This window comes from Neopsephotus bourkii, unplaced genomic scaffold (genome assembly GCF_033783945.1).
Source record: "Neopsephotus bourkii isolate Nb327-2 ecotype Australia unplaced genomic scaffold, CSIRO-AGI_Nbou_v1 NB_168, whole genome shotgun sequence".
NCBI lineage: Eukaryota > Metazoa > Chordata > Aves > Psittaciformes > Psittacidae > Neopsephotus > Neopsephotus bourkii.
Genome location: NW_026900684.1, coordinates 16,110,116 through 16,137,692, shown reverse-complemented (window position 1 = coordinate 16,137,692; position 27,577 = coordinate 16,110,116). Strand labels below are relative to the sequence as shown.

Here is a 27,577-nt window from a genome sequence, read left to right as displayed (position 1 = left end):
CCTTAATATTCCAAGAAAAGTTACTATGTAGAAGAGCTACTTTTTACTGTTTTGTTCTGGGCATAATGCAGAATATGACTATCTTTTCTGTTAGAATCATAGAATCATAGAATAGTTAGGGTTGGAAAGGACCTTAAGGTCATCTAGATCCAACCCCCCCTGCCATGGGCAGGGACACCACACACTAAACTGTGTCACCTAAGACTCTGTCCAACCTGGCCTTGAACACTCCCCGGGATAGAGCATTCATGACTTCACTGGGCAACCTGTTCTAGTGTCTCACAACCCTCACAGTAGAGAACTTGGGATATTAGTCCCAAGGACAGTGAAGTAATTCTTCTCTGTATGAAAATGTTATGATGAAATTTTCAGCAATTACATTTGATCAACATACTTTTTTTTATTCCCCAGTTTGAAAGACTAAATCTTGCACTTCAGAGGACACTTGCAAAACACAAAATAAAAGAAACCAGGTATGTATGTGTAATGGGTTTGCAATTCACTTCACTACAAAATTGTTTTGCAGACAGTTCATAAGGGCTGGAGTGGTAATTGGGAATTGGGATTCTGGAATCTCTTTCCAGTTATCGTGTCCTACTGGTGTGTAACATTTCATGTAATGTAAGTTAATAATGATTTTATTTTTAAAATATTGACAAACATTTATATCACTCATAAAGTTAATGAGCAAATTTAGCCATTTGTGCAGGGAGACAGGCAACAACTGTGAAAAATGAGCAAGTGTTTTGGAGGAAGTCAGAGACTACTCAGGCATAAATGGAAAGGCAGATGCACTTTTATATCGATCTATCCCAATGCTTCTAAGATCCCAGAAAAAGATTTTTAAATGCAAACAGTTAATAGTAAAAAAAAATAAAAATTGGCTTCTGAACAATGATATGCTACACATACTGACATACGTGTTTTCGTTGGGCTCGCTTGGCTTCTTGTTTCTGTCTCTGGGGAACTCAGCTTATTTTCAGCACTCCTTAGTGCTAACTCAGTATTAATCATCTGAGCCTCTCAGGGAGTGAGAATTTCTTAGCATCTTGTTACACACTGGGGATTCAATTTATTGAATGCAAAAAATAAGAAGTGGAGAAAAAAACAAAGCTGAAAACTACACTATTGTTCCCCATGATAAGAACAGATAATTGCAATGTATCGTAAATTATACTTGATATTTTCAAAGCAGTTTACATGCATAGACTGAACCAAAGATAGCTGGTCATATGTACATTGCAATTGCTGACTAGCATATTGTTATGAATGTTTTCCCTATCGTTAATAATGTGTTGCTTCCTGGTGTATTAGTTTGAAACCTAAAAGTATTGTACTATTCTGAATGATGTAATAATGCAAATGTAAAACAGATCTAAATATCTGTATTGCTTTTGCACATAAATACATGAACAATATTTCAAATGAAGAAATCCAGAAAGCATGTACCAAAAGCTTATTGCTTATATGCAGGTTAATCTAATGTTCTTCTCATTATTGTGGGTTGGGTATTCAGGTAGATGTTTATGACCTCAGAGGGCTGCAGTTTTGTATCACAGAATCTGAATTACTACCAATGAACAAATAATTTTGCAGTTTATAGATATTACTGGTATTTCCTCTCAAAACAGAAATGACCTCTCATCTCTTTTGAATTGAATACAATGTAATTAAAATAAATGCTTGAATATAAATTCCATTTATATTATAAAATGTGTTATGAAATTTAGTTGTGGCTTCAACTAAAAAACCTTAACCAAATGAAAAAACAGGGCTGTTGCAACCTAAGAGTTTTTAATCAGTGATGGGCCATAGCATTTGGCCTCAATCCGTATCTGAGCTCAAACCACTAAGACTTTAACTTATTACAAATACACAGGATAATCTAAGACCCTACCAAGACCTTATTTTGAATTAATGAATAACTGCCTATTTGTTCAGCAAGGCTTAGTTGATACACATTAAAGACAAGGTAGGTAACTGCCATTACTTCCTATCTTTTACAAGGTTCGTCTTGACTTTTCATAGTATTTATTTATACTTTTATGATCTTTACAGAAAAACTGGGGATAGAGAAGATTTTGAAAAAATAATCAGTGATCATGCTAATGCAGCAGGTAATACAAGCTCATTTAATAATTTATATAAAAACATAAGTGTCCTGGTTTCAGCTCTTATGTATGTAAAATACGTATGTATATATAAATTAGGGTTGCTACTAAGAAATAATTTCCTCCATGTAAGGGCTTCAGTGATGCTGGCAACACAGAGGCTAAACTGGGATCTCTGCAACTAACAGTTCAGAGTGTCAAAATTTGAGCTAAAGAGATGAGTTTCTCAAGTTTGAGATGTCACAGAATCATCTACCCCTAAAACCCAAGATCTAGAGGGAGTTGAAACATATGTTCAGTAATAAGTTACAGTCTTACACTTATCCTTTTCTTCTGAAGGACTGTAGTCTGCTGGAAGAGAACTGCTGTAATTTGCAATATGGAACTCTCTGGCTACATCTGTAATAGTAAATTAACATTTCCAGGAAACGGAAACGTGTTTTTTTGTACACTTGAACTGTTAAGCTGGTCCTGGCATGCAGTTGGCCTGTGGCAGATAACACTTTTCCAAATGATTCCCAGTAACAGTTGGGGAGTTGGAACATTCCCAACCATCAGTCTGCTTGCAGCTGTGCTGTTAAAACAAGTTTTCTAGCAAAAATGTGAGCTGTGCTGTGCCAACTGGCCTCAGTGTCCCGGAGTATTCCAGGGGTCATTTAATTTATTGGATCAGGCATAGTACTTACATCTGTGTGGGTGCACAGATCCTATTTTGTTCTTACTTTGTGTTCTTATTTTAAGTTTTTAAATTCTTATTTTACTTTTTATATTGAGCTAAGGGAACTGGGTTAAATCCTGTGCCAAAATATGCATTCATTCTGGGTACATCTCAACAAAGAACATGAGTCTTGGATCTTTCCAAGCTACAGCCTATTGTCTCCCTGTTGTCTGGACACCATGAGTATGTCTTTCGTTACAGCAGGACTCCTAAATGAGAGGGCCCTCAGGTGACCTTGCTGGATCAGGGAAGGATATTGCTAATTTGATTTGGTCTAGTGGAGGTTAGCCTGCGATTCAGTGTGATGAGTGCAGTTCTGACTAAAATGTGATTCCATGCAGGTGTTCCTGTGGAGACTTTACGGGAATCCCTTGGTGAAGAGCTATTCAAAATATGCTATGAAGAGGATGAACACATATTAGGTGTTATTGGAGGAACCCTTAAGGACTTCTTGAACAGTTTCACCACTCTGCTGAAGCAGAGTGGCCACAGCCAAGAAGCAGGAAAAAAGGACAGACTTGAAGATGCTTCTATACTATGCCTGGAGAAAGATCAGGACTTCTTAAATGTGTATTATTTCTTTCCTAAGAAAATCACAAGTCTTATTCTATCCGGTATTATTAAAGCGGCAGCTCATGTTTTATATGAATCTGAGGTGGAAGTGATGCTCATGCCTCCTTGTTTCCACAATGACTGCACTGAGTTTGCTAATCAGCCTTACTTGCTGTACTCTATACAAGTCAAAAGTACAAAACCTTCCTTATCTCCATGTAAACCACAGTCTTCACTTGTGATTCCTGCCTCTATGTTCTGTAAGACTTTCCCATTTCATTTTATGTTCGACAAGGATATGTCAGTTCTTCAGATTGGAAATGGGATAAAAAGACTTTTGACCAGGCGAGAACTTCAAGCTAAGCCCAATTTTGAAGAGTATTTTGAAATTCTTACCCCAAAAGTAAGCTGCACTTTTAGTGGAATAATGACAATGCTAAATATGCAGTTTACTGTACGAGTCAGAAGATGGGATAATACTGATATGAAATCCTCCATGGTAAGAGACTTTTTATAATCATTACTTCTGTGAGAAATTTGGTTTCTTCAGGTAAGAGTAAAAACTACTAGAGCTATTAGCAGAAATTGAGAGGCCACTATAGTCATTAACAGTTTATCAGTTGATGAAAATGCACAAAATTCTTTTTGTTTTTCTTTCCTTCCTAAGCTAAAACTGATACTGATACGCAAACACAATTAGATGTTTAAGTTGTGGTCTTAACTTTTGTACCAGAAGGCTCAAGCAAATTAAACCTATTTGATAGTCCTATGATTTAGCACCCTATGTTTTCTCTTAAGCAACTAACTGAAAATATAGGGACTATGGACCAGTCTCATTTTCCTAGGTTTAAGACAAATGTATTTCTTCTAAAAGTCTTGTTTCTAAACCACTGCCATGCATGTTTTGCATGAATTCTTGTTTCTTTAACTATTTCAGGTAATGGATCTTAAAGGCCAGATGATCTATATTTTTGAATCCAGTGCCATCCTGTTCTTGGGATCTCCTTGTGTGGATAGACTAGAAGATTTTACAGGACGTGGATTGTACCTCTCAGATATTCCCATTCACAATGCATTGAGAGATGTTGTTCTGATAGGGGAGCAGGCCAGAGCTCAGGATGGACTGAAGAAGAGGTTAGGAAAGCTAAAGGCAACCCTTGAGCAGGCCCATCAAGCCCTTGAAGAAGAAAAGAAGAAGACTGTAGATCTTCTGTTTTCAATTTTTCCTGGAGAGGTTGCTCAGCAGCTGTGGCAGGGACAAGTTGTGCAAGCCAAGAAATTTAGTAATGTCACAATGCTTTTCTCTGACATTGTGGGATTCACTGCAATTTGTTCCCAGTGCTCACCTATGCAGGTTATCACCATGCTTAATGAGCTGTATACTCGCTTTGATTACCAATGTGGAGAGCTAGATGTCTACAAGGTACACAATTTATTTCATTTCTATGGGGTTCTAGGGCAGAAAGGGAAATGGAAGACTAAATTGGACAAAGGACAACAGAAGTCCAAAAATTATTTCCCCTAACCTTCATTATAAAAAAGACATTTAAGAGATATAATAAAAAAAGTAATCAAGAGAATCAGCTGTTAAAGGAAAGTATTTTAGCAAACAATAAATACAAGTTGTGCAGTTTTTCCTTTTGAATGATATTGCAGGATTTGGGCAGGACTTAAATCAGCAGAAAAAATAAGACCCAGTCAATATGTAGGTACAATTCTTACTGAAGCCACAGACTATTCCATTACATGTCACAGTCTTAAACAGTAAGGAACAAGGAGCCTTGGGTGGCATGGTTTAGTGGGAGGTGTCCCTGCCCATGGTAGGGGGTTGGAACTAGATGATCTTAAGGTCCTTTCCAACCCTAACTATTCTATGGTTCTATGATTCTATGCCTGTTTTAGGTTGAGACTATTGGAGATGCCTACTGTGTGGCTGGAGGTTTACACAAAGAAAGTGAAACACACGCTGTTCAAATAGCGCTGATGGCCCTGAAGATGATGGAGCTGTCAGATGAGGTGGTGTCTCCCCATGGAGAGCCTATCAAGGTAATATATTTTATTCTATTTTATATGGTTAAAGTGGGCATTTTTGTTTGTTTAGTTGCTATTCGGGTTTTTGTCTTGAGGAAATTTCTTGTCATGGCATTAACTCAGACACATTTGGGAATCAAGTGTGTACGACTGGAAAAGCTGATCTTTTCAGTTACATGAATTAAAGTTTTGTGGAAAGGTAAAGATGAAACAAAGATGTGAAAATCAATCCAAAAAACTTGAATGCAGTGAAATTAACAGGTGCACACTGACATGCTGCAGTTTTTCTCTCATTAGCAGTAAGTTTTCGAGTGGAATGGAATATTCTGTTACATTTTCTAATGAGGAGGCTAATCCTCTCTCAGAATTAGACCCAATGAGAACATCTAAGTCTTGAGGTAACAGGTATAAAGCTGAATCATCAAAGACCTGTTCTGATTGCACTAATCCACACGTCTTTAAAGGATTCTGTTGCTGTTCTTGTTTTACAGTCAGATACTGAGCCACTACTATAAGGTAATGGTGTTAGTGCTGTCAAAGCAAGTGTTAGTTTCAGTGGTAGTTATATTTGTGGCTTCCTTTCAATGAAGACATACACATCTACTGAACTTTTGATGTAGGTTTGCCTCTCACTGAGAAAGAGAAAAGCCTATATGCGTAATAAATGATGTGGACATTCTTCTAAGTTAAAATATCCTGCAATAGGGTCCTATTATTTTTAATACAGGTGTCTCCATTCATTATGTCTTTCTTTCATTTGCTCATTTTTAACATTATCCGTTCATTTGTTCCTTTAGAAAACTTCAGGCTTCTTTGACTTTAGGTTAAGGAGTATTTGTATTCCAAGACAAAGAAAATGATTATTAAGATGATTACACACTCTACATCTATCACAGAGAACAGCAGTAATATATTATAAATAAAAGTTGTTCTTTCTATATTTCACAATATCAAATTAAGTTAAGCTTAAGAAATCTGGAAACATCTTGACAATATTATAATATGTTTATAATTTCCATGCAAAAGCTACCTCTGTAATTTTGAATGAGGAATGCTATTACATTTTTTAATAAAATAGGGAGAAAAAAATTGTATAAGCAGCTACTGGAAGCTTCGTAAAGAAAACTGAATCTTTCTTTTTACAAAAGCATGCATCTATTTTAATGAAATGCATTATGAAAGTATTAGTTGTTTTGCAGACCACAAAATACATCACACAGTCTACTGTCATTTTATGTATCAGTTGTCAAAGAAAAAGGCGTGACTGCAAACCGCTTACTTTAAATCAGACTTGTATATCGATGTACATTATTTCAGCTATCTTTGCTATGTGGGTGGATTTTGCTTTTGTTGCAGGCTTTTCTGCTTTTCCACTTAAAATTAGAAATTGTGAATTCTTCATAATGATATGATAGTCTCTTAGTATGTAAATGTAGCACAGGTAGTATATGTGCAAGCTTCCTGACATCTCCCCATTATTGTGTCAGAGTGCTATTCTGAAAAAAACATGTCTACATCCGTATAATGCACGTAAGAAAAGGAGCACATCTCAAAAAAAAGGAACCTAAAACCACAGAAAGTAGCACCAGCTAAGCAAAACTCAAAAATCTGAGTATGAGTTACAGTGAAGAGGTATCAAAATGTTTCAGCTACTGTATAATTGATTAATTATCAAAAGTCCATACTCAGGGATTGGGATTTACTGTTTGTGTGAGCTTGTCAATAGAGTTCAGTTGGAACTACAGCATATATATGTTGTCTTTACTATTCCCTAAGATTTGCCTTTCTGACCTTAACAGTGAAGCAAGTTCTATTCATTAACTGTCGCCAGTTTAACAACATTGTATCATGTAATTCCTCCCAGGAAAGCATTCAAGTATTAGGGTATTCCTACTGATGTTTCCAGATCAATATACTGCCACAGAGACCAGCATTATCACAGTCATATCAGGTGAAGGATTACATAATATAAATGCAAAAAGCAAGGTAAACTTCAAGCTGTTTCCTCTCCACAAGCAGTGGTGACCAGAATACAGGCATTTTAAGGAGACTGTACTAGCTCAATGTATATTAGTAGCTCATTATACTTTTTTAATAGAGGATGGATTTATAAAACTGACTTTAACCATTTTGTTTTGCTTAATAATGCTATTTTGTGTCTTTTATTTAAAGATGCGCATTGGCCTTCATTCCGGATCTGTCTTTGCTGGAGTTGTTGGGGTTAAAATGCCCCGTTATTGCCTTTTTGGAAACAATGTAACCCTTGCCAATAAGTTTGAATCTTGCAGTATACCTAGAAAAATAAATGTTAGCCCAACAACTTACAGGTACAGTGCTTCATATCTGTAAAATGTCCATCTGAAGTTGTTACTGTAATAGTTCATTATGTTCCTGCTCTTCTCCAACTCCCCCCCCCCCCCCCCCCCCCCGGCAAAGTACTGCTGTTTTCCTTTTTCTCTGATTGCTCATGAATACACCATGATTATTTGCAGTCAGAATCCAGTCAGCAGCACCAAGAAAAAAGGTGAAACAAAAGCTGATATTTCTTTATTTTTGACGTTATATTTAAGATAAATGGGTTGTCTGGGCCAGTTTTTCTTCTTACGCTGCAGCTGCATACCTCTTGCCTTTTTTTTTTCCTCCTTCTCATATAGTTGGCTCCTTTTTGAGCTCTGTCGCTTTCAATGTGAACTGGAAGCCAAACTAGCAGCAAGTGCCCTTGAGACTACAACCTAGCTGAAGAATTGTTAAACATAACCCCACACATTTTCATTCTCTTTTAGTCAAGGAAGATGAATTAATAGGTTGCAATGAATCAACCATGCCATGGCTTAGTTTATAAGGGTCTTGATCTCAGCTGAGTTTAAACTTTTTAGTATGGACCTTCAGCTCTACTGTTTATCATAGAATCAGAGAATGGTTTGGATTGGAAGGGACCTTAAAGATCATCTAGTTCCAAATACCCTGCCATGAGCAAGGACACCCTCCACTAAACCAGGTTGCTCAGAGCCCCAATCCAGTGTGTCCTTGAACACTTCTAGGGATGGGGAAGCAACAACTTCTGCCAGTTGTGGCAGACACAACTACTCCAGTGACTCACCACCCTCATAGTGAAGAACTTCCTAATATGTTATCTAAACCTTTCAGTTTAAAGCCATTCTCCCTTGTCCTGTCACTACATGCCCACTGAGATCAGAAACTTTTAGCAATGTGTACTACGTAATTATGCAGACAGCTAGCAGGCTCTCCCATGGGAAATACAGCATCTTTCCTTTAGACACTTTGTCCACACATAACATGCCTGTAACTTGTGGCATAAGTAGGTTTCTGCATGGCTGCATATTCATCTCAAGAGAATATTTGAAATTAGTGTACTGTTGAAATTCATCCTCTGAGTCCCTAGAAAATAGAAAATTTGGTTAAACTATTATTATTGTGCTATGTTTGGGATTTTTCCCTGAGCAAATGGTGCATTAACCTCCTTCTTGTTTAGCAGGTTGTTTTTTTTTTTCATTTTGATTCCTTCACCAGTTCTAAACACATATTGAAAACATTATGGCACCTTGCACAGCTCCTGTATATTGCAGTAATTGTTTGGAAACTTAGATACCAGATACGGGCAACTTATGTTGTGGGTATGTTATATAAGTTGTGGGTAACTTAGATACCAGTCATGGGTATTTATCCCTACAGATTAACAATTTGTGTTTCAGATATAGGATACCACTGGGTTTACTGGATGCATGTGTTTAAAAGCAGTTATTAGAACTGGCAAGAGGATCTGAATAGTTTAGTTAATCAGCTTTTCAGTATTTAATTAGTTGAAACATTAATTAGGGTGCCAGTTTATGTGCAAATGTGAGCTAGCTTTCAGTACCAAATAATTTTTGAAAATATTTACAACAGACAGCACCTATGTGGAAAGCATTGAGAAGACAAAAAGAAGAGGCAATATTCCTGTGTGTGCTGGTACATAAGTCAATAGGCTATCAAGATCATCAAGTAAACAGGGCGGGGGGTGGTGGTGGTGGTGTTATATTTCCAGTAAGTAACATAGAAATATTAAATGAGATTCTGCCCTTTCATGAAGGATTACTGAATGTCTGTACTTGTAGTAATAGTTATTGACTGATTCATTTTTAATCAGGAGGATTTGTCTTTATTCTAGGTTGTTAAAGGAATATCCAGGTTTTGTCTTCACGCCTCGCTCAAGAGAAGAGCTTCCACCTAATTTTCCCAGTGATATCCCTGGAATTTGCTATTTTCTGGATGCGTATATTCAAGAAGCAAGCTCACAGACTTGGTTTCCAAAAAGAGATATGGGAGATGGCAATGCCAATTTTTTGGGTGAGGAAACAGGAATAGACTAAATTGTATATTCGCAAGTGTATAAAATAAATTTATAAATATTTTGATTTTTTTTTTATAAATTGAAAATTTTAAAAAATGTATGAAACATGAAAGCACTTTAGGTTGTTAACACCTGAAAGCCAGTATTAAAATTTCAGGAAGTATGTCACTGACTACTTTTTATTTTTCCTTTGCATAAGGAAGATAGTCACTGAAATAATATTGCAACTTCACTGTTGAAAGTGCTACTAAAAACTACATTTTCCCTGTGGTAATTTGTAAGTGCTGTGTAACAACTCTATTGGTTTTCTCTGTGCTGAGGATTCTAGATGTATTGTACATGCAGTGTGTCAGGAAATGTAATGTACAAGTGATGCAGCCAAATGCAGTGTTGTGAGCTGGTGCTTATCAATGACTATTCAAATGTATTTTCTTAGTGATTCCATAAGGAAATATCCATTAAAATATTGTCATTGCTACTACATACTCCTTCCAGTGCATCTTTTGGGCCCCATCCTAGAAGCTGCTGACATCTAACACTGATCAGAGTCAATACGTTGAGGGTGCTCAGCATCTTCTGGATCAGGCTGCTAATTGTAGCTCATATATATATATATATACATACATAGCAGAGTTGCTGCTTACTGTTTCATGAACTTTGTGTATAAAATGAATATAGATTAAAACACTGTATAATCATACTAAAGTTTCTGTAATCATCAAACAATATTTTAGTTCTTGGGGTTTTTAAATTACTTTAAAAAATAATATCCACTTGCTATTATGTATTAGAGCAATAAATGGTTTCTTTTTGTTGTAATTTAAATTTGAAATGCTTAAAAAGACAGGTAATAAAACGTGCTTTGGAGTGTTTACTTTGAAAGGAAATTTCAGTGGGACTGTATAAAAAGGAACAGAAGCACACTAGTTTAAAGCTATGAGCCTTATTCAAGGACGGCAATGTGGGTATGACTTGTTAGTGAAATGCCTATGGTATACTTACTTTAAAGATGCCGAGGAAATCTACGCGTAAACAAAAATGCTTTAAAACATATGAATACGTACTGCAGACTTGGAACATGAGTGGAGAACTCTCAAGGGTCTGCCTCAAGAACAGGCAGAGTAGAGTTAGTTGCGAGTTCTGAGTTTAGGATTCTGCCTCTCAGACTAGCAGATACATATGCACAGAAATGTCTCTGATCCCAGCTGCAGTGTGAGGAACTGCACTGCTTACATACATACAAATATTCCCAGTAGTTTCAAATATTATTAGCTATTATTCTAACCTCTTAAACTCTTGGGTTCAGACATATCAAGCCATAAAAGTCTTTCTTCAAGCTAGTTGCCACTTAATCAGATTTTGCTCTCTGCATATTTACAGGGAGCAATTACATTAGACTAAGGTGCTGTTCTGTTCGTTTTCTGAACTTGTCTGGTTCATTCTGAAGCTCAATATGCTGTTTTGTGTCAGTTTCTTATTTGAGTGTTTATCTGAGTAGAAACTCATACAGATCATGTACCATCTCATACAGAACAGGTACCATCAGAGGCTTGGGAAAAATTCTGATAATGAACTAGCACAAAGAACATTTCAAAAGAAGATTTTAATTCAGATTTCCTGTAATCAGCATTGAACAAAACTTGAAACATTGAATCCTGCTATTGCCTGAGGTCTCCTATATCCATCCAACACGCTCAGAAATAATTCTGTGACACAAAAATGGAACCTGAAAGTCTATATATTATATATATACCCATCTCTCTCTTGCACACAACATACATGTGCATGCACTTATACAAGCAGATGTATTTGTAACATTTTTAAGAGCAGTGTTTCAAGGAAACAAGAACTATGCAAATCTTGGCAACTGATCTTTGCAATATTATTTTGGTTGGAAAATCCTGTTCTATTGACATAAATACCCAGGGGCTAGTAGCAGTCCCATGGGGCTACGCCTGGATTTTAAAATGTCAGAGTATTTGAGTACTGACTCTTCGTTAAGCTCTTATGTTAAGCCAGTAATGACTGAAGTCAGTAGGAATTTATCCATCCCCATCAACGGTTGAATGCTAAAAAGCAAATAGGCTTTTAAATAAATAAAAAAACAACATTTCTTCATATCTACTGAATGGGAGGGACTCTTAGTGGTGAATTTCCTTCTGTCCCTAGGAAAGAATATTGCTGGACTGGATGATGTTCCTTTGTCATTCAGTAGGATGTCCTTGACACCTTCCTAAGCTAGGATAGAATTGCTGTAGAAATCCTTTTTAATTTACTTTTTTTGTTTTTCTGAAAAGTTCAGAATGTTCCCATGTCTACTACTTCAGCCTTAGTTCAGAGAAGAACTGGATAAAACACTTACGTGTACACATAAAGCAACTTACTTGAATCTCAATGAAGTAAGTAGGATTTAGGCACGGATTTAAGGCAATGATTCAAAAAAAGTGCTTTAAAATGTACTTGTGATCAGACTCGTTCTGCAAAAAACCCACAAGTCTATGTTTAGCTTTAAGCATAACTTTAGAATGTAAGTCTCACTGAAGCTGTTCCTCTGTTTAAAGTTTTTTGCTGAATGAATATGTATCTAATAAGGGACAATTATTTTCAACTAATCTTTTCACTTGGATCTTCAATAGTCCTTTCACTTTTTAACTAATCTTTTCACTTAAAGTCAGTGGAAAAAAAAGGAATCAGCCAGTAAGAAAATCTCTGAGATAAAGAAAAGTAAGGCAATCTAACTTCTACTGTACTGGGAGATTTTGCAAGGAAATAAACCAGTTGTTTTTCAACTGATGTATAATAGTGTGTTGTACATTATTGTGAAAATCTTCAGATGCAATGCTGTTTATATAAGTATTATTATGCCCAGAAGCAGTTTTGTTACTATATGAATTTTTATTTTACCTTTTTTTATTAGTTCATGAAGATTCTGAGGGGCTGATTCCATCACTATGTGATGGAAGATAGGTTTTATCATAGTGCAGTTTCTTTGCCAAAGGTGTTCATGGCCCTTGAAAGAAATAACAAGTGGGACCATTGAATCTTACAGTGACATAGTGAAAGTAAAAGCTATAGCAAAAGAATTCAAATGAATTTATTTCATTTATTTTAGCAGGCAAGTCCTGATAAGATTTCAGGGAGACGTTGAAAAAAAACTCCCATTGCTGGTGTCTGAGGAAGTGCAATTACTGTGGAGCTGATGGTTTCTTTCTGAACTACCGTGTAAAACCAAAGTAAACAGTCACAGAAACTGGCAGAACAGTGAAGTAGACAGATAATAGAGCCCCAGGACAGATCTACATTTTCCTGTAAAATCTTACAAAGGAAAAATTCAGACCTTACCCAAAATCCAGTTTATTTCTCCCATCATTTTCTTCTGCATTCTCTGCAGAAATGGCTGCAACAGATAGTACAGGAGGTCAAATCAGTATTTCCAGCTGAAGGCCACCATAATTAAGGGGAATTTATCTTGAATCTTGGCAAGAGGACCATTTTTCAAACCCCACCCATCCTACAACCTAGCAGGCTGTAGCTCCTACCAGTATTTATGCCTGCTCATTGTTCTGCAAAAGCAGTGGAAGGGAAGTTTTTGTTTCCTGCTACAGCAATAATTTTTTGTGGCTATTTGCCCTATAGCAAAGAACCATGTTGCTGTCAAAGCCCTGCTCCAGTTTATCAGAAGTCAACTTGGCAGGAACCAGACTTTGAGGCTGTTTCTGAAGTGAAAGCTAGGGCTTTCTTTTCTACCTCTTAAAGAAGTCTGTAAGATGTGTGTGACAACAGTCTTTAGAGACCTCTAAAACTGTCTCCCATGTTATGGCTGCTCACAAATACATACAAAGGAAATAATCAGATACAAACTTTTTTTTTTTTTAGATTTCCTAATCCATTCATATGAGTTAAATCACACTTCTTTTCTGCAAAGTAAAGGCAGGGAGCAAAACTCACTGTCTTACATTACTCACATTGTTCTGATTATGAAGCATAAGATGGAAGATAGTCAGCGGTTCCAGAACTTCTGCTACATTGAGGTGCAGTGGTTTAAAGATACATACTCTCCCGAAAACAAACAGTATTATCTGAATGTTAAACATGCAGTTAGGCTAGAACATGAAACTGCAGAGCCAGTTGAAGAAATAATAAACTGTGAAAAAATCTCAAAGAACCTTACAAGGTTTTGTGTCTCATCTGCTCTTGGTGGTTAAAGTGAAGTCAAGTTTAGCCAGTTGTTTCCTAATATAAATGGAAATAACCACAGTGCTTTGTAGCACCTTTACAAGCCTCCTTCAAAGATCTGTGCTGAAATTATTTCCCATCTTCTAAGCAGTAAAAAGTTACAAATTCTTGTGCCCCTACACCGAGAACTGCCATGTGTATATGATTATCCTGAAAGCATGTAATAGGAAATAACCTAGAGGAACACATGCTGTAACATCCCAAGGATGTGAAAGGGGGCAGATTAAGTCATAGATACACTCTTCTCAATTTTTCAGCCTGAACAAAACCTGCCACAGAAAATATCAAGGACAGTAACATTCCCAGGAGCTTTGGAGTACAAGCCTAGAAAAATCAACACAAGTCTTTTCACTGATTGCAGAAGGTATTAGGGAAGATTTGGATATATGATTAGTTGGCTCTACATTGCTAAGATTACATTCACCTTACAGGAATGGGCACAGCCCACAGAGTTTCTCAAGTCTGCACAGGTTATGGCATTACAGAACAGCACTGACATATTGAGGATTCAGTCAAAGCTTGTCAATATCAGCATTAGATGATGAATGTAACGGCAGAGTGAAATAGTGTGTAGTGGTACAGTAGAAGTAATGAATCTTGCTGAAGAGTTCTTAAGAGAATTTCTCTGTACCTGAGAAGTATTATTATTACAATACCAAATGTGAAGTCTCAGATCATTACGATTTGAAACAGATAACTAGAAAATACCCATAGTTCCGTTTGATGTCAGTAAAGTAACTCCATCTTCAGTAAGTGAAATCCAGCAATACCATGTGAGGCAGCATTTTTATTCAGGATTACGGTAACAATATAAACTGTAAAAGCAAAGTCCAAAGTAAAAAATGCATCTTATTACAATACTTTGTTTTATAGTGCTCGTGTATTAATGCAAACCATATTAAACTGAATGTAGATGTTCTTGGCCAGCTAGTTGTTTTCCCGAATTCATTGTCTCAGCAACTGCTCTTTCATACACAATAAAAGGATCTTATGCTACTTTTTGTTTTCATGGATCTCACCAAGAATTTCCAGATGAAGCTAGCAACTCAAATCAGGAAAAAACATGTATACCACCACTTAAAAAGTACAGCAGTTGTTTTCTTCCTGTAATCAGTGACTGCAACTCTTTTGGCTTTCTGATGGCCAGTGCAGGTAACTCCTCATGAGAAACATGTTCAGGAAGACACAGTGGTGAAGCTGCCTGGTAGGATTTTAGTTACAAAAATCACTTTCTAAAAGGCTCCTTTCCATCTCATACACATCCCAGCTGTGGCTAGTGTCATGGCTACTTGCACTCCTGAATACCAAAAAGAATCTGAGCAGCAAGATCAGAAGCTGTACCTAGTGTATGCGGGCCCCCAAATGGAAATGAGACCGTGTGCTATAATGAACAAGCTGCATGCTTTATGGAAGTGCATCAGATAGAGTCCCAATGGCTGCATTATGTGCATGATGCATGTGACCTAGCAGTACTGATAACGACAGGGTTAGGCCTTGAAAAACATAGCCCATATGTAGTTTATCTTGTTGACTTAGATCCTTTCCTTCAGCTGAAACAAAATCTTGCCTAAGACCTACCAGATAGTCTTGATTCACAGGCATCTGGAAAGGAGGCAAGCCCCTCTCGGCAAAATTCTTTAATTCACCATCTTCCAAATGTTTTAAGGGGATCCCTGTTTTAGAAAATAAATCAATCATTGTCTGCATTAATTCTGCCCATGCTGGTTTCAGTTCACATTTCACAGATCTCACCTGGATGCTATAACTTCCACTTGTATTGCAACGGTTTAATGGCAACAGCAACCTGCAAAGGCAACACACCAAGCCTGAACCAAAATAGAGGAAGAAAGGGAATTTCACAATTAACCTTTGCAGATATCAGCACTTTTTCAAAGTATCACTTGTCAGGATAATCCACTTTCTGAAAACTGTACCCCGAAATTATTTTATGTAATCTCTCTAGTATTATATGAGCATGAGGATTTACCCCATACACAGACTAAACAAGTGGATCCCCTTGAAACTTAGGAAGAATGGAAATGTTAACACTGATTCTCAATCCAGTCTTTTTGTTTCCTGCCTGGGATGTGCTGTCAGGACTTCCTTGACAATGTGTTCTCAAAACTGTTTTATAGGTATGTGAAGAGGAAGACTACACAAAATCAGAGGGCAAAACTCCCAGGCATTGTCTTAATCCTTCCAGTAGTGTAGATCCACTACCACCAGTAGGCACACAAAGATTACAAGGTACATGTAACTACAACATTTGTATTATATGTTTTCCCACTTTTCCAAAACTTCCTTGCTACCAAATCAGAAAAGCAGACGGAAACCTAATGTACTTGAACCCAAGTTAATTGGTGACTAGCTGACCCCTTCTCAGCTATGGGGAAACATAGCCTTTTGCCTGCTTACAGCAACATGATTTATTATATCATATCTGTTGCCAATTTCTTGGAGATTTAAGATTCTTAGAGATTTCATCTCTTAGCTTTTGTTTGATTTTCTATGCAGGCATCTTCAACCAGTCATTTGGTTATTCTTTCCTAAAAATTTTCTTTCCTCCTTTCAAAATCAGCACACTATTTGTATGGTTTTAACTGGTTACATTGAAACTTTTGTTCTGGGTCATTCTTTAAAACATGTTGAATTGGTTTTCCCAGTAGATTGGGAATGTGTTAAACTCAGTAGAATTGATTATTATATGTATGTGACCCAAAAGCAGGGTTTCCCACTACTGTTCTTGGAAATGATGTTTGCCTAATTTCTAATGGTTATCCACCCATAATCTGTCTCCTCACTTATGAGCAATTTTAGCAGACCTCGACACAGATTTTAAAGTTCACCGAGCGATACATGAGATTTTAAAAGATTTTAAAAGCTGTCATTTGTTAACTTATTTACAGGGACGTTCCAACACGCATACTCCATCTTCACATTTTTACTTTTTTTTTCCATGAACTATGTCAACAGTTCAAATTTTAAAATTATTTTGCACTATGTTAGTAAAGACTGAACTTCTGCAATTTTACTTATACCTAGAATCCATCTGGATTGATTAGCATCTATGGTTCTACTGACTTGATATACCAAGTTCTCTGCCCAAGAGCTAATTCAGTAGTAGCCCATCACATATTTATCTTATAATGCTTCTAGATAATGTCATTACCTCTTGAACACATTTTGATTCTTTTAAGTTATTAAAAAAAATAAATCAGCAGTCTCCATAGTATTTTTATTTCATGCACTGAGGTACAGTCTTCGGATGGTACAAAGGGCTCTAAACTAAATGGGCTCTTCAAATGCTGCATTATAGAATAGTCAGGGTTGCAAAGGACCTTAAAATCATCTAGTTCTAACCCCCCTGCCATGGGCAGGGACACCTCACGCTAAACTGTCTCACCCAAGGCTTCATCCAACCTAGCCTCGAACACTGCCAGGCATGAAGCATTCATAACTTCCCTGGGCAACCCGTTCCAGTGCCTCACCACCCTTACAGTAAAGAACTTCTTCCTTATATCCAATCTAAACTTCCCCTGTTTAAGTTTTATCCCGTTAGCCCTTGTCCTATCACTACAGTCCCTAATGAAGAGTCCATCCCCAGCATCCCTATTAGGCCTCCTTCAGATACTGGAAGGCTGCTATGAGGTCTCCATGCAGTCTTCTCTAGGCTGAACAGCCACAGCTTTCTCAGCCTATCTTCATACAGGAGGTTATCTTTTTTGTTCTGTGTATATGATAACATATGATGACAGTGGGTTATTTCTGAATTGTCTTTGGCATGTTGCCTGCAATCCTCTGCTCAAATGTTGTAAGGGTCATACATTACTTGGAGAACCCTTTCAGAATCCATACAGAGTGAGTTATTGATAATGCAGCATTTATTCACAATGGCTACTGACAAGGAGTCAACAACGCAACCCCACCCACCAAATATTAATGAAAACACTTGTTATGCTTTTAACTTCATCCACATTTGAAGAAATGAATGCACAGAAACAGAATGCCTGAAATAATTGTCATTGATTCACAGAATACCAGGTTGGGAGGGACCCAGAGGATCATTTGCTTTAACTTTTCTAGGCAAACCATGATTTAGTCTAGGCGGCCCAGCAACCTGTTCAGCCAATCTTTTGCCTCCCAGATTCTTCACTTTTTAGGGTGCATTTATTTCCCCAAAAGCTAAGCGGTTGCACTGGGATATGTCAACTGAGGAAGCATTATCTGTTCCTGCAAACACAACCACTGCAAAGGGCACTGACACCAGAACACACGTTGCCCTACACATACCTAGCTAACCACTATGAACCTGCATTTTGATCAATTTTCTGCTTCAGTGTCAGCCGACTCCCAACGACTCCAGCTGGAGAAAAGCATCTGGGAAATCCTTTTGATGCTAGGAAACTCTAAGTCAGATGTTCAGAGGGTTCCCCTCTGAGGCGAGCATCAGGAAAAAATAGCCGAGAGGGATGTGCGTATTCCCTAGGCCTGTCCCTCCTTCCCTCTCCCACACACACCTGCCCCAGGCGACACCTAATGCCGTTATCCCACCGCCCTCAGCACCCGAGGGCTAATCCCACCCCGCCAAACACCCCCGGGCCCGTCAGCGGCCCGCCGCCCTTCACCCCAGCCACTCTCACTGCCCCGCGCCCAACCCCCCCCGCGCCGCCGCATCCCCAAACCCAAGCCACCCGCAGTCCCGCCTCAGCCTCTGATTGGAGGACAGCTCCTCTGCCGCGCTCGCCATTGGCTCTCTGTGGATGCCACTCGGGGCGGTGGCGGCCGGGGGAGGTTGTGAGGCAACCGGGACCGGTCTTGTGCTCCGTGGCGGCGGCGGCACCATGGTGAGCTCCGCCAGGAGACTGGCAACGGCGGAGGATGGCTGGGCTGGGCTGGGCTGGGCTGGGCTGGGCTGGGCTGGGCTGGGCTGGCCGGTGGGAGGAAAGAGGCCAAATCTGCTTGGGAAGAGGGAACTGTGAGAGGAGCCAGGCCCTAGCCCTTTGTTTTCTGAAGGGAGATGGGGTGGTGGGTGGTGTGGTGTTTTGGGGTGGTTGGCTCCCGCCGGGGTGACCGGCACCGGGACGGGATGCTGCGGGCGGTGGAAGGGGCTGCCCCGCCTGGCGCCTGACCGTGCCGCTGTCTTGGTCTGCCCCGCAGTACGGCTTCGTCAATCACGCCCTGGAGCTGCTCGTCATCCGCAACTACGGGCCTGCCGTCTGGGAGGACATCAAGTAAGTGTGCGTGTGTCTGTATGCGTGGTTGTATGCATGTCCCTCCGCCCCGGGCGGGCGGAGCCGGGGTTCGGGGTCGCCCGCGAATGTAGGTACCAGGCCGGGTGGCCGCAGCCCAGCGGTGCCCCGTTTGCAACCGGTACTGGCAGGTCTGTATAAACGTCTGTAGTGTGTCAGCGGACCCCAGGATGTAGCTGTCGTCCGTCACAAGACCAACACGGTTCTTGCTGCTTTTGGTCCTGCTCGGGGCCTTTCTTCACGCCGCAGAGATGCACCTTGTCCCGTCGTTACTGCTGTTTAGGAGCTGCAGCGGAGATGGCATTGATACATGCGGTTCCTTTGGTTATAAAAAGTACATAGCAGAAATAATATGTGGGCAAAATGTCCCAGAAACCATGGGAGCCCTTCCGTGAGTCAGGCTACCAGATGAACCATGCAACAGTTGCATCTCTTTGCATTCCTAAAGGAACTGAAACTGCAGTGTTTAGCTAGTAAACTCTCATCAAAAACAAGTGTGAAATGTTGGTAACTTGATTAGCTTGAAATTAGAAAAAGTCACTGCTATATAGCAATATGTATAAGAATGTATGTGTAAGAATGAGTTTTGGTTTTCTGCTCTTGAACTCTCTGGTTTCTTGTATCACGCCTCTACTAGTCTGGCAATATAGCATTTTTCCAAGGAGATGACTGTCTTTAAACTTTTGATGAATAGTGAGGTTGCACAGAAAGCTTGAAATGGGTAGTGCAAACAAAATTCTATTTACCATAATTATGGTGGTATTGATACTTTGGCCAAACTACAAGAAATATTTTTTAAGAAGACATAAATGCTCATAGAATTTTAAGCTTACTTTTTAAAGCATCAGGTAGCTGTACTTTGAAGAAAGGGTTCAGTTTGATTTCTTGGTATCATATGTTTTAAAGAAGAAATAGATTATCCAAGTTGGAGAAAGTGGTCTTCTTTCAACTGGATACCTTCTTCTGTACTCCTCTTTCCCATTTATTTTGGGCCAATTTTAATATGTCGATGTAACAGTTTTGCCATTGTTGTAATACAGTTTTTGGAGTTAAAGGACTGTTCTTGACTGAGATTTTTGTGACCATGACACTTTTTTTTTCATTAATCCATTCATTAAGAATGTAGTAATCTGACACAGTACCATGAAATCAGGGAGTCATAGAAATGTTGGTTGGAAGGGACCTCTGGAGGTTATTTAGTCCGTCTGTTCTAACCAGGACTGTTAACCGGCACTAGATCAGTGCCTAGCTATGACTTTTGTCTAGCTGAGTCTTTAAAATCACCAGAAATGGAGAGTCTCAATTCTGGTTTGGCAGACATTCACTGTTCCAGTGATCCCTGACAGTCCATAAGTTACTCCTGGCAAATACAGTTCTATGGATTGCACAGATGAGTATTCAGTGAATGTCAACAGTTTTGTGTTGTAGGGTATGTGACCTATGTAAGTTTATTTTTCTTACATGCGTTGTCTAAACACACTGCTCTATTTTTAGTTCTTGATACTGGTTTTATATGATGCATTAAGTTTTTTAATTAAGAAACTTAATTAAAAAAATAGCAATACATACATCATACATTGAAAATGATAACAACAAATGTATAAATTAAAATCATGTTCACTGTTCCGGGGCATGCCATCACTTACCAGGATGCCTGTCAGTGTTACGGTCTACTTTCATGCAGAATTGAGTTTGTGTTTAAGATTAATCTATCTGAAAAGATACATCTCATCTTCTAGTACGAGGTCATGCTGCAGTCTGTCAGAACCTAGTCATGGTTCCTGATGCATCCTGTCTTTTAAGATTTTATATGCACCTGGTAGATTACTGAAGATAACTAAAGCCTATGAGGAATACTACTTATTTAATGTTTTGAAAAAAAACCGAGTAGAAAGATATGAAATACTTTGCTAAGATCAGTTGTGGAAATTCAGGAAGCTCTTACATCCTGTTTCTGGTTTTCAGTGGAGAAACATTTCTGTCTTGTAGCAGCACAACAGCTAGGCCCTGCTATTAGCTTGCAGAGAAGATGGCTTTCTGGAAGGAAACTGTACCACACCACCATCCAAACAGAAGAATGGAACATGATCTCCAAGAAAGAGCCAATGTATATGAAATAGCTGCCATACCTCCTGATGCAAAAGGCGTTTGCAACAGGGTAGTTACTCAGCAGGATTTAGCTTAACAAGTAGAATATCCTAGAGTTTAGAAACTAGCAAACAAACCCCTGTATATATATCACTGCAAAAAAATTATGGTGGTGCTTATTTAGGGGATGGTACAGGTTCAACTGGTAGCCGCTAAATGCTTGTTGATTTAGGTACTTTTAGGTACTGCAGGTTCCTGTGGTGCACTTGCAGAGGAGATGTGGAAGAGGTTAGGCATTTTAGCTTATGTAAATACAGACTTATTGCAGAGGTTTTGTTAGAAGTGTAAATCATGCAGCAAACAATGGGAAGATACAGACCAGTGCTGTGGCATGCTGGGTTGAATCAGCTGAATCAGTGATGATTGAATTGGAGGAGTAATTGTTGAAGTTAACAATCTTTGGCTGTGTTGTGGCTGTTTTTAAAAAATGAGAGGAACTTCGCACTGCTAGTATGGTTGAACTTGCTACATTTGCAACAGTTTTAAGCGTTTCTGTCAAGCAGAAAGCCCTCTGGGTAGTTTGGTACAAAATTTGACATCTAAGCTTTATTTTTTGTGTTGAGCTAATCACATGCTGCTATTTTGTTCTCCCTGAAGTCACTGCAGAAGCTGTGAATCAGCATTGCAGAGTGGTGGGTTGTGATTGCTGAGGGATTCTCAAGTGCCAGTGAGTGAATTTGAACTTAATATTGATAGAAGTGAAAAGAAAACATAGAACGGAATAAACTTAAGGAATGGAAACAATTCATTTTTCAAAAAAGTACATTCAGAAAAGTTAAATATTGAATTTAAAGGGTATGCTCCATCTGAAGCATGAAAACTTTTGTCTCCTGTGGCTTCTTCAGTCCAAAGCGACATTGAATGAAGTTATTATATATAGAATTTGGGAGACCAAATAGTTTAATTTGATGCTTTTGGAAGAGTGGTGTTTTCGTTGACATGACTTAGCATTAATTGAGTCAGGATGATGATTTCAAGTCTCTGCTTCTGCTATTTCATTCATTTTTCAACATTCTTATCAAACCACAGTCTATCTAGAAAACATACGTATTGGTTCTGTTTTTAAATAACCCAGAGTCGTATTCTTGGGAAAGTTAGACTCCATGTTTTTTTAATCCACTTTTAAAACAGAGCATAACTAAACAACTGAATATCAATTTTGTCAGCTCAATGGAAATACGGCTTGGTTTTCATAAAGAACTGGAACTAAAAAGCTTTAAACCCCAAACAACTTAAAGCCATCTGTTTCTGAATCAACATTGTTGATCCTGAATAGGATGAATTCAAAACAAGATGAAGAAAGCCAGTATATGAGTGATGAGAGGTAATCTTCATTTATGGAGCCTTTATTCCTTTTCTCAACTGCAAAGTCTCAAAAATTAATTTCTCCTTAAGTTTTTCTTTGGCTGCCAGTCATAGAACTGAGAATTTGGGCTTGTGGACAGTTTTTTCATGATGAAGCCCTGGAAGGATTACAGGGATTTAGCAAAGCTGGATGAGAGGGGGAGTGCGAGCTGCTTGGAAAGAATTCTTCTGCAGTTGCTGAATTCTGCAGTAGCAGATTTTTCTTCTTGGGAAGTGAAGATGATCTAGCATCATCATTTCTTTTGCTTATCGGCAGTTGTAAGCTGCATATACACTTGTCATTGTAGTTCACTCATTTAGTCTTTGAAAAGGAGGACTTAGGTCCTGGAATACATGGAGATATGCTGCTTTGATCAGCACTGTACTAACTGTGCAAAAAGTTATTAGTAAATAAACTTTTACTTAGAGGTGGTAATCACATTTTTGCTAAGAAGACACTTTTGATTTGTCCCTTCTCTGGCTAAGAGAAAAGCTCTCTCAAATCCCTTATTATGTCATTTCAGGGCTGTTTCAGATTGTGTGGCCACAATTGCAATGGCTTGAAAAGATGGTGCTTAAGATTCTTTTGGCATTAGATATCTTCAGTTCCTCTGCAGCTAACATAAATGCTAGCCAACATAAATAAATCTGCATTGGTGGTATAGTGGTGAGCATAGCTGCCTTCCAAGCAGTTGACCAGGGTTCGATTCCCGGCCAACACACCAGTACTGTCCTGGGTTCGGTGGTGATAGTTCATTTTCTTCTCCTTAGTAGCTATACAGTGCTGTGTTTCAGTTTGAGAACAGTTCTGATGATAAACCATTGTTTTAGTTGTTGCTAACTAATGCTTACTCTTAATCAAGTACTTTTCAGTCTCATGTTCTGCCAGTGAGGAGGGGCAAAAGAAGCTGGGAGGAAGGAGAGACAGGACACCTAACCCAAACTAGCCAAAGGGGTATTCCATCCCACAGCACATCATGCCCAGTACATAAACTAGGGGGAGTTACCTGGAAGGCCCAGATCACTGCTGAGGTTGGGCTGGGTATCGGTTGGCGGGTGGTGAGCAATTGTATTGTGCATCACTTGTGTTTGTTGTATTTTTTTCCCTTTTTAGTTTTATATTCTCTCTGCTTGTTATTTCCCTTATTACAGTAGTAATAGTAGTTTTATATTATACTTTAGTTATTAAACTGTTCTTGTGTCAGCCTGTGGGGTTGACAATCTTTCAATTCTCCTCATCCTGCCCAGAGCTAGAGGGGGAGATAAAGGGGGGGTGTGAGCGAACAGCTGCGTGGTTCTGAGTTACCAGCTGGGCTTAAACCATGACACTAGCATAAACTAAAAAATATCAGGCCTAACTGTTCTCACATACATGCAGTTGTGCGCTCATGTCTGATCAAAGCTAAATTTGTACTGCTGGGTGATACGGTGTGTGAATGTGATAGTAGTATGCATGGAATTACTGTCTCTGTGCCTGCCAAAAACAAAGCAGATATTGCTTCATTAAAAAAAACAAACAAGCAAACAAAAAAGTAATCCAAAGTTTGTGAAGTTCTGTCTTCTCTGGTATTTAAATACATGTGTGGTTATGTATTTTTAAAAGGGGATTCTGTCATGATAAAATCTGAGTTCTTCTGCAACAGGTGTCACATTTGGCTGAGCTGAACAGGCAGTATGTGTGAAATTCTGAGCACTCCAGCAGCTATAAAGTTTTAATTGTTTAACAAGCATTAAGAGGGATTGTCTTACTGAAACAGCTCCAGGACAGTATGTGGGAACTAGAGCAGTGCTGTCAGCAGGGAATATGTACATAGTCGTTTATCTTGTGTTTCCCAACAGTATCTCTCTGTGTTTGATTAAATGAATACAGGATTTTCTTACAGGCTCCTAAATCTGAATTTAGGCCAGGTTAGATGCTCAACTGTGACACTTTCAAATATAGTGCCAAGAAAAGGAGTAAGAACTCAAATATCTTATTAAGAAATGCATTAAAATGCTTCATCACAAGGCTGTAGAATAAATTAGTATTTTTTCCACAGAGGTACATGAAAGATCTGGTTTTGGGAAATCAAATGGCACAACTAGTCAACTGCTGTCCCCACAAATGCAGGTGTAGCCTGATGAGCATGTAAAAACTAGAACTGAAGTTGAATACTCAGTCTTTGCAAAAAGTAACTACCTAAAGGTCAAACCACTTTTTAATTGATTCTAGAAAATAATACCTGTTTTGAAATTTGCACAGTAGCAAAACAGTCATTTTCTGCCCCAAGAGCCATGTATCCTTTGTTGGCTGTACCTTAGTATGGGATGCAAAAAGCAAGTAATGGTCTTATTTTCTTGGTGCTCGATGCTTAATGTAGAATTAAGGTATCATCCTGCCTTTGTCCTCCTTTTGTGGGTTAGACAGATGTGCGCTGTCTACATGCCAGCACTCCAGGTCTGGGTAGCCTGCTGTGTAGCACAAATTTTACATGGACCTAGTGGTCTGGAAGTGCACACAAAGAAAGAGCCAAAGTTTATCACTTGTCCTCTGAGAAAAGAAATTTTTTGTTGTTCTCCCCCAGACTTCACACATTGTCACCTACCAATGCTCCAGGCTAGTTTACTTTACAGAATTTATTTTCTGTAACTGTCCTGTTATGGTTAAAACAGTGGAAGGTTGAGGGCTGAGAAATTATCCGCATGCAGTATAAGTGGAAAGCTTCTCTTCTCAGTTTCAAATTGGGTTCAGTTGAAGTGGCAGAAAACTGTAGAATTAGGGGGGGTGAGATAAACTGCAGAGCTAGCAATTGCCTGTAGAAAACTGTACAGGCAGAGAAACTTATGCATCATATAGGTAAAAGGTTAACAAGGTCAGACTTAGGTGCTCACTGTGGCTTTTGCAGTAAAATGTGATTTAAGAATACATTTTTATTGGATACATTTTAAAAGACATTCCTAGCAGTTAAGTACATTGGTGTTGTTGCAGGTTGGCTAATTAAGTTAGGAGAGGTAGATGCTTTTATTCATTTAGGCATTTAAAAATGTCCTCCACTGACTTTTACTAGAATTTAGATACTTATGAACTCCTTGACAGGATGTGATATTCTCACTAATTTTATTTGCAGTTGTATTCCAAAACAGTAAATAATATAAAAGATTAAATGGAAAGGCTACTCAACTCTGCCTTTAAGCATGTGTGTTACAGATTATTTTTTTTGCAGGGGACAGTATTGGTTCTCTTTTTAAACTGTCATTGTTTCCTTGGAATTTTTTGCAGAGCAAAACCTGCCCATTTTTATGCATATTAAACAAAACTAATAATAAAAAACCTTTTGTAGCTGCAGAATATTGGCACTTATTGTGTCCGTATGCAGAGTTCAGAATGTCACCTTGTCAAAGACTTTTTTTCCCTGCTTACTAATATGGCAAAACACAATTTACATTTGTTGACAAATCCTGTAAAAATCAAGGTCTTGGCCTATTACTGTTGTTTAACACAATGTTTAGATGTAATAATAATTCATATTATAGCATAGTTTAACTTTTCAGAAACCTAGAAAGCTATACACAGAAGCTGTAATGAAAGACTGTTGTTACAAGTTACATCGATAATCTTTTAAGAGACGTTGGAACTCAGATAGCATGTTGGTCTGATGCTGATAGTTTGTAAAGTCCATGTAAACTGTGTTTTGAGTATAAAAAATGAAGTACCTTGAAAAAACAAGTCCACCTGTCTCAAACTGGGTGCCCAATATTAATGAAACTTTCTATGTGTGGTAGTCTTACCCATTTAAAATGGAAATGGTGTAATCGGCCTTACAAGAGCTAGTTAACTCTTGTGTGTGCAAATAGTATAGGGATGAATTCCACAGGAAGGCTGTAGCAATAGGGATGAATTCCACAGGAAGGCTGTAGCAATAGGAATGATTTTGTCTTCAGAGCTAGATTTGAAAGCTGTGATGTAAATCAAGCCTGATGTTACATAGCAATGAATGGGGTAACACAAAATACAGAATAGTTGTATGCCAGCTGAGTAGGATCTACCCTCAGTACTGAAACAGACAGTAGGTGGAGAAAAAGGGACAGGTTGTGACTGGTAGGTTGTGTTATGAAGGCTTAGGGAGAGGCAGGGAAATATGGCTTGGAGCAAACTTCGTGAATGTTGCTGCAACCAGTACTCAAGTGCATCTCTCCTGGTTTCACAAAACAACAAAAAAAGTTAATCAAATGCTTATGGCTCTTTATGAGACACTTGTTTTTTTTCTTCATAATCATTCTGGAAAATGACATGTTTTCTAAGTTTTCAGCTGACCGTAATCTCTATACAGGACAACCCTTTAAAAACCATGTAAAACAGTACCATAGTCTGTACCAATCTGTCTGCAGTGTTAACAGCATTATTTCTGCTGGGAGAAATTATCAGCTTAGAATGTAAAGTTTTTTGATAAACTATACTTGTATATGTAGATACATATGTATATAAATATATATGTGTATGTATATGTGTGTGTGCATATTATGTCTACATAAACACAGTGTGGCCTGGGCAATAAAAATGCAAACTAAACAGGAGATAAGAATCAAAAATCTGTACAAAATAAGAGGTATGGCATTTCAGTTAGTTATTGTGGATAGCTGAAATGAGTGAAAAGCCTTTAAGTTATTTGTTGTATTTCTCAGCAAGGGCTGATTTGCAAGAGAACCTTGGTGTCGAACTCCTTTTCAACATCAAAACATAGGTTTGGGTATGCTGAGGATTTCCAGGTTTTTTTTGATCCTATTAATGCCTTTGGCATTTCTACCATGAAAACGCTGGCTTTCCTATTCCTTTTTTTTATGTACTTCTTTTCCCTGG

The 27,577-nt window shown here is 38.4% G+C and overlaps 2 protein-coding genes and 1 non-coding gene across 4 annotated transcripts in view; all 3 read left to right on the top strand.

Annotated features, from left to right (window-relative positions):
• Positions 1 to 10,615, top strand: part of GUCY1A1 (guanylate cyclase 1 soluble subunit alpha 1) — a 34,337-nt gene extending 23,722 nt beyond the window's left edge. For both annotated transcript variants that reach the window (XM_061373664.1, XM_061373674.1), the window contains exons 3-9: positions 412 to 473; positions 2,059 to 2,117; positions 3,171 to 3,880; positions 4,319 to 4,804; positions 5,284 to 5,427; positions 7,585 to 7,739; positions 9,581 to 10,615. In XM_061373664.1, coding sequence (XP_061229648.1) covers positions 412 to 473; positions 2,059 to 2,117; positions 3,171 to 3,880; positions 4,319 to 4,804; positions 5,284 to 5,427; positions 7,585 to 7,739; positions 9,581 to 9,782 — 1,818 coding nt within the window. In that variant the 3' untranslated portion in view covers positions 9,783 to 10,615. The remainder of the gene's footprint in view (positions 1 to 411; positions 474 to 2,058; positions 2,118 to 3,170; positions 3,881 to 4,318; positions 4,805 to 5,283; positions 5,428 to 7,584; positions 7,740 to 9,580) is intronic.
• An 8,204-nt stretch (positions 10,616 to 18,819) lies between these two features.
• Positions 18,820 to 27,577, top strand: part of GUCY1B1 (guanylate cyclase 1 soluble subunit beta 1) — a 40,951-nt gene continuing 32,193 nt past the window's right edge. The window contains exons 1-2 of the mRNA XM_061373724.1: positions 18,820 to 18,843; positions 19,157 to 19,230. Coding sequence (XP_061229708.1) covers positions 18,841 to 18,843; positions 19,157 to 19,230 — 77 coding nt within the window. The 5' untranslated portion in view covers positions 18,820 to 18,840. The remainder of the gene's footprint in view (positions 18,844 to 19,156; positions 19,231 to 27,577) is intronic.
• Positions 23,391 to 23,462, top strand: TRNAG-UCC (transfer RNA glycine (anticodon UCC)). Its single transcript has one exon. It is a non-coding gene; the product is annotated as a tRNA-Gly (tRNA).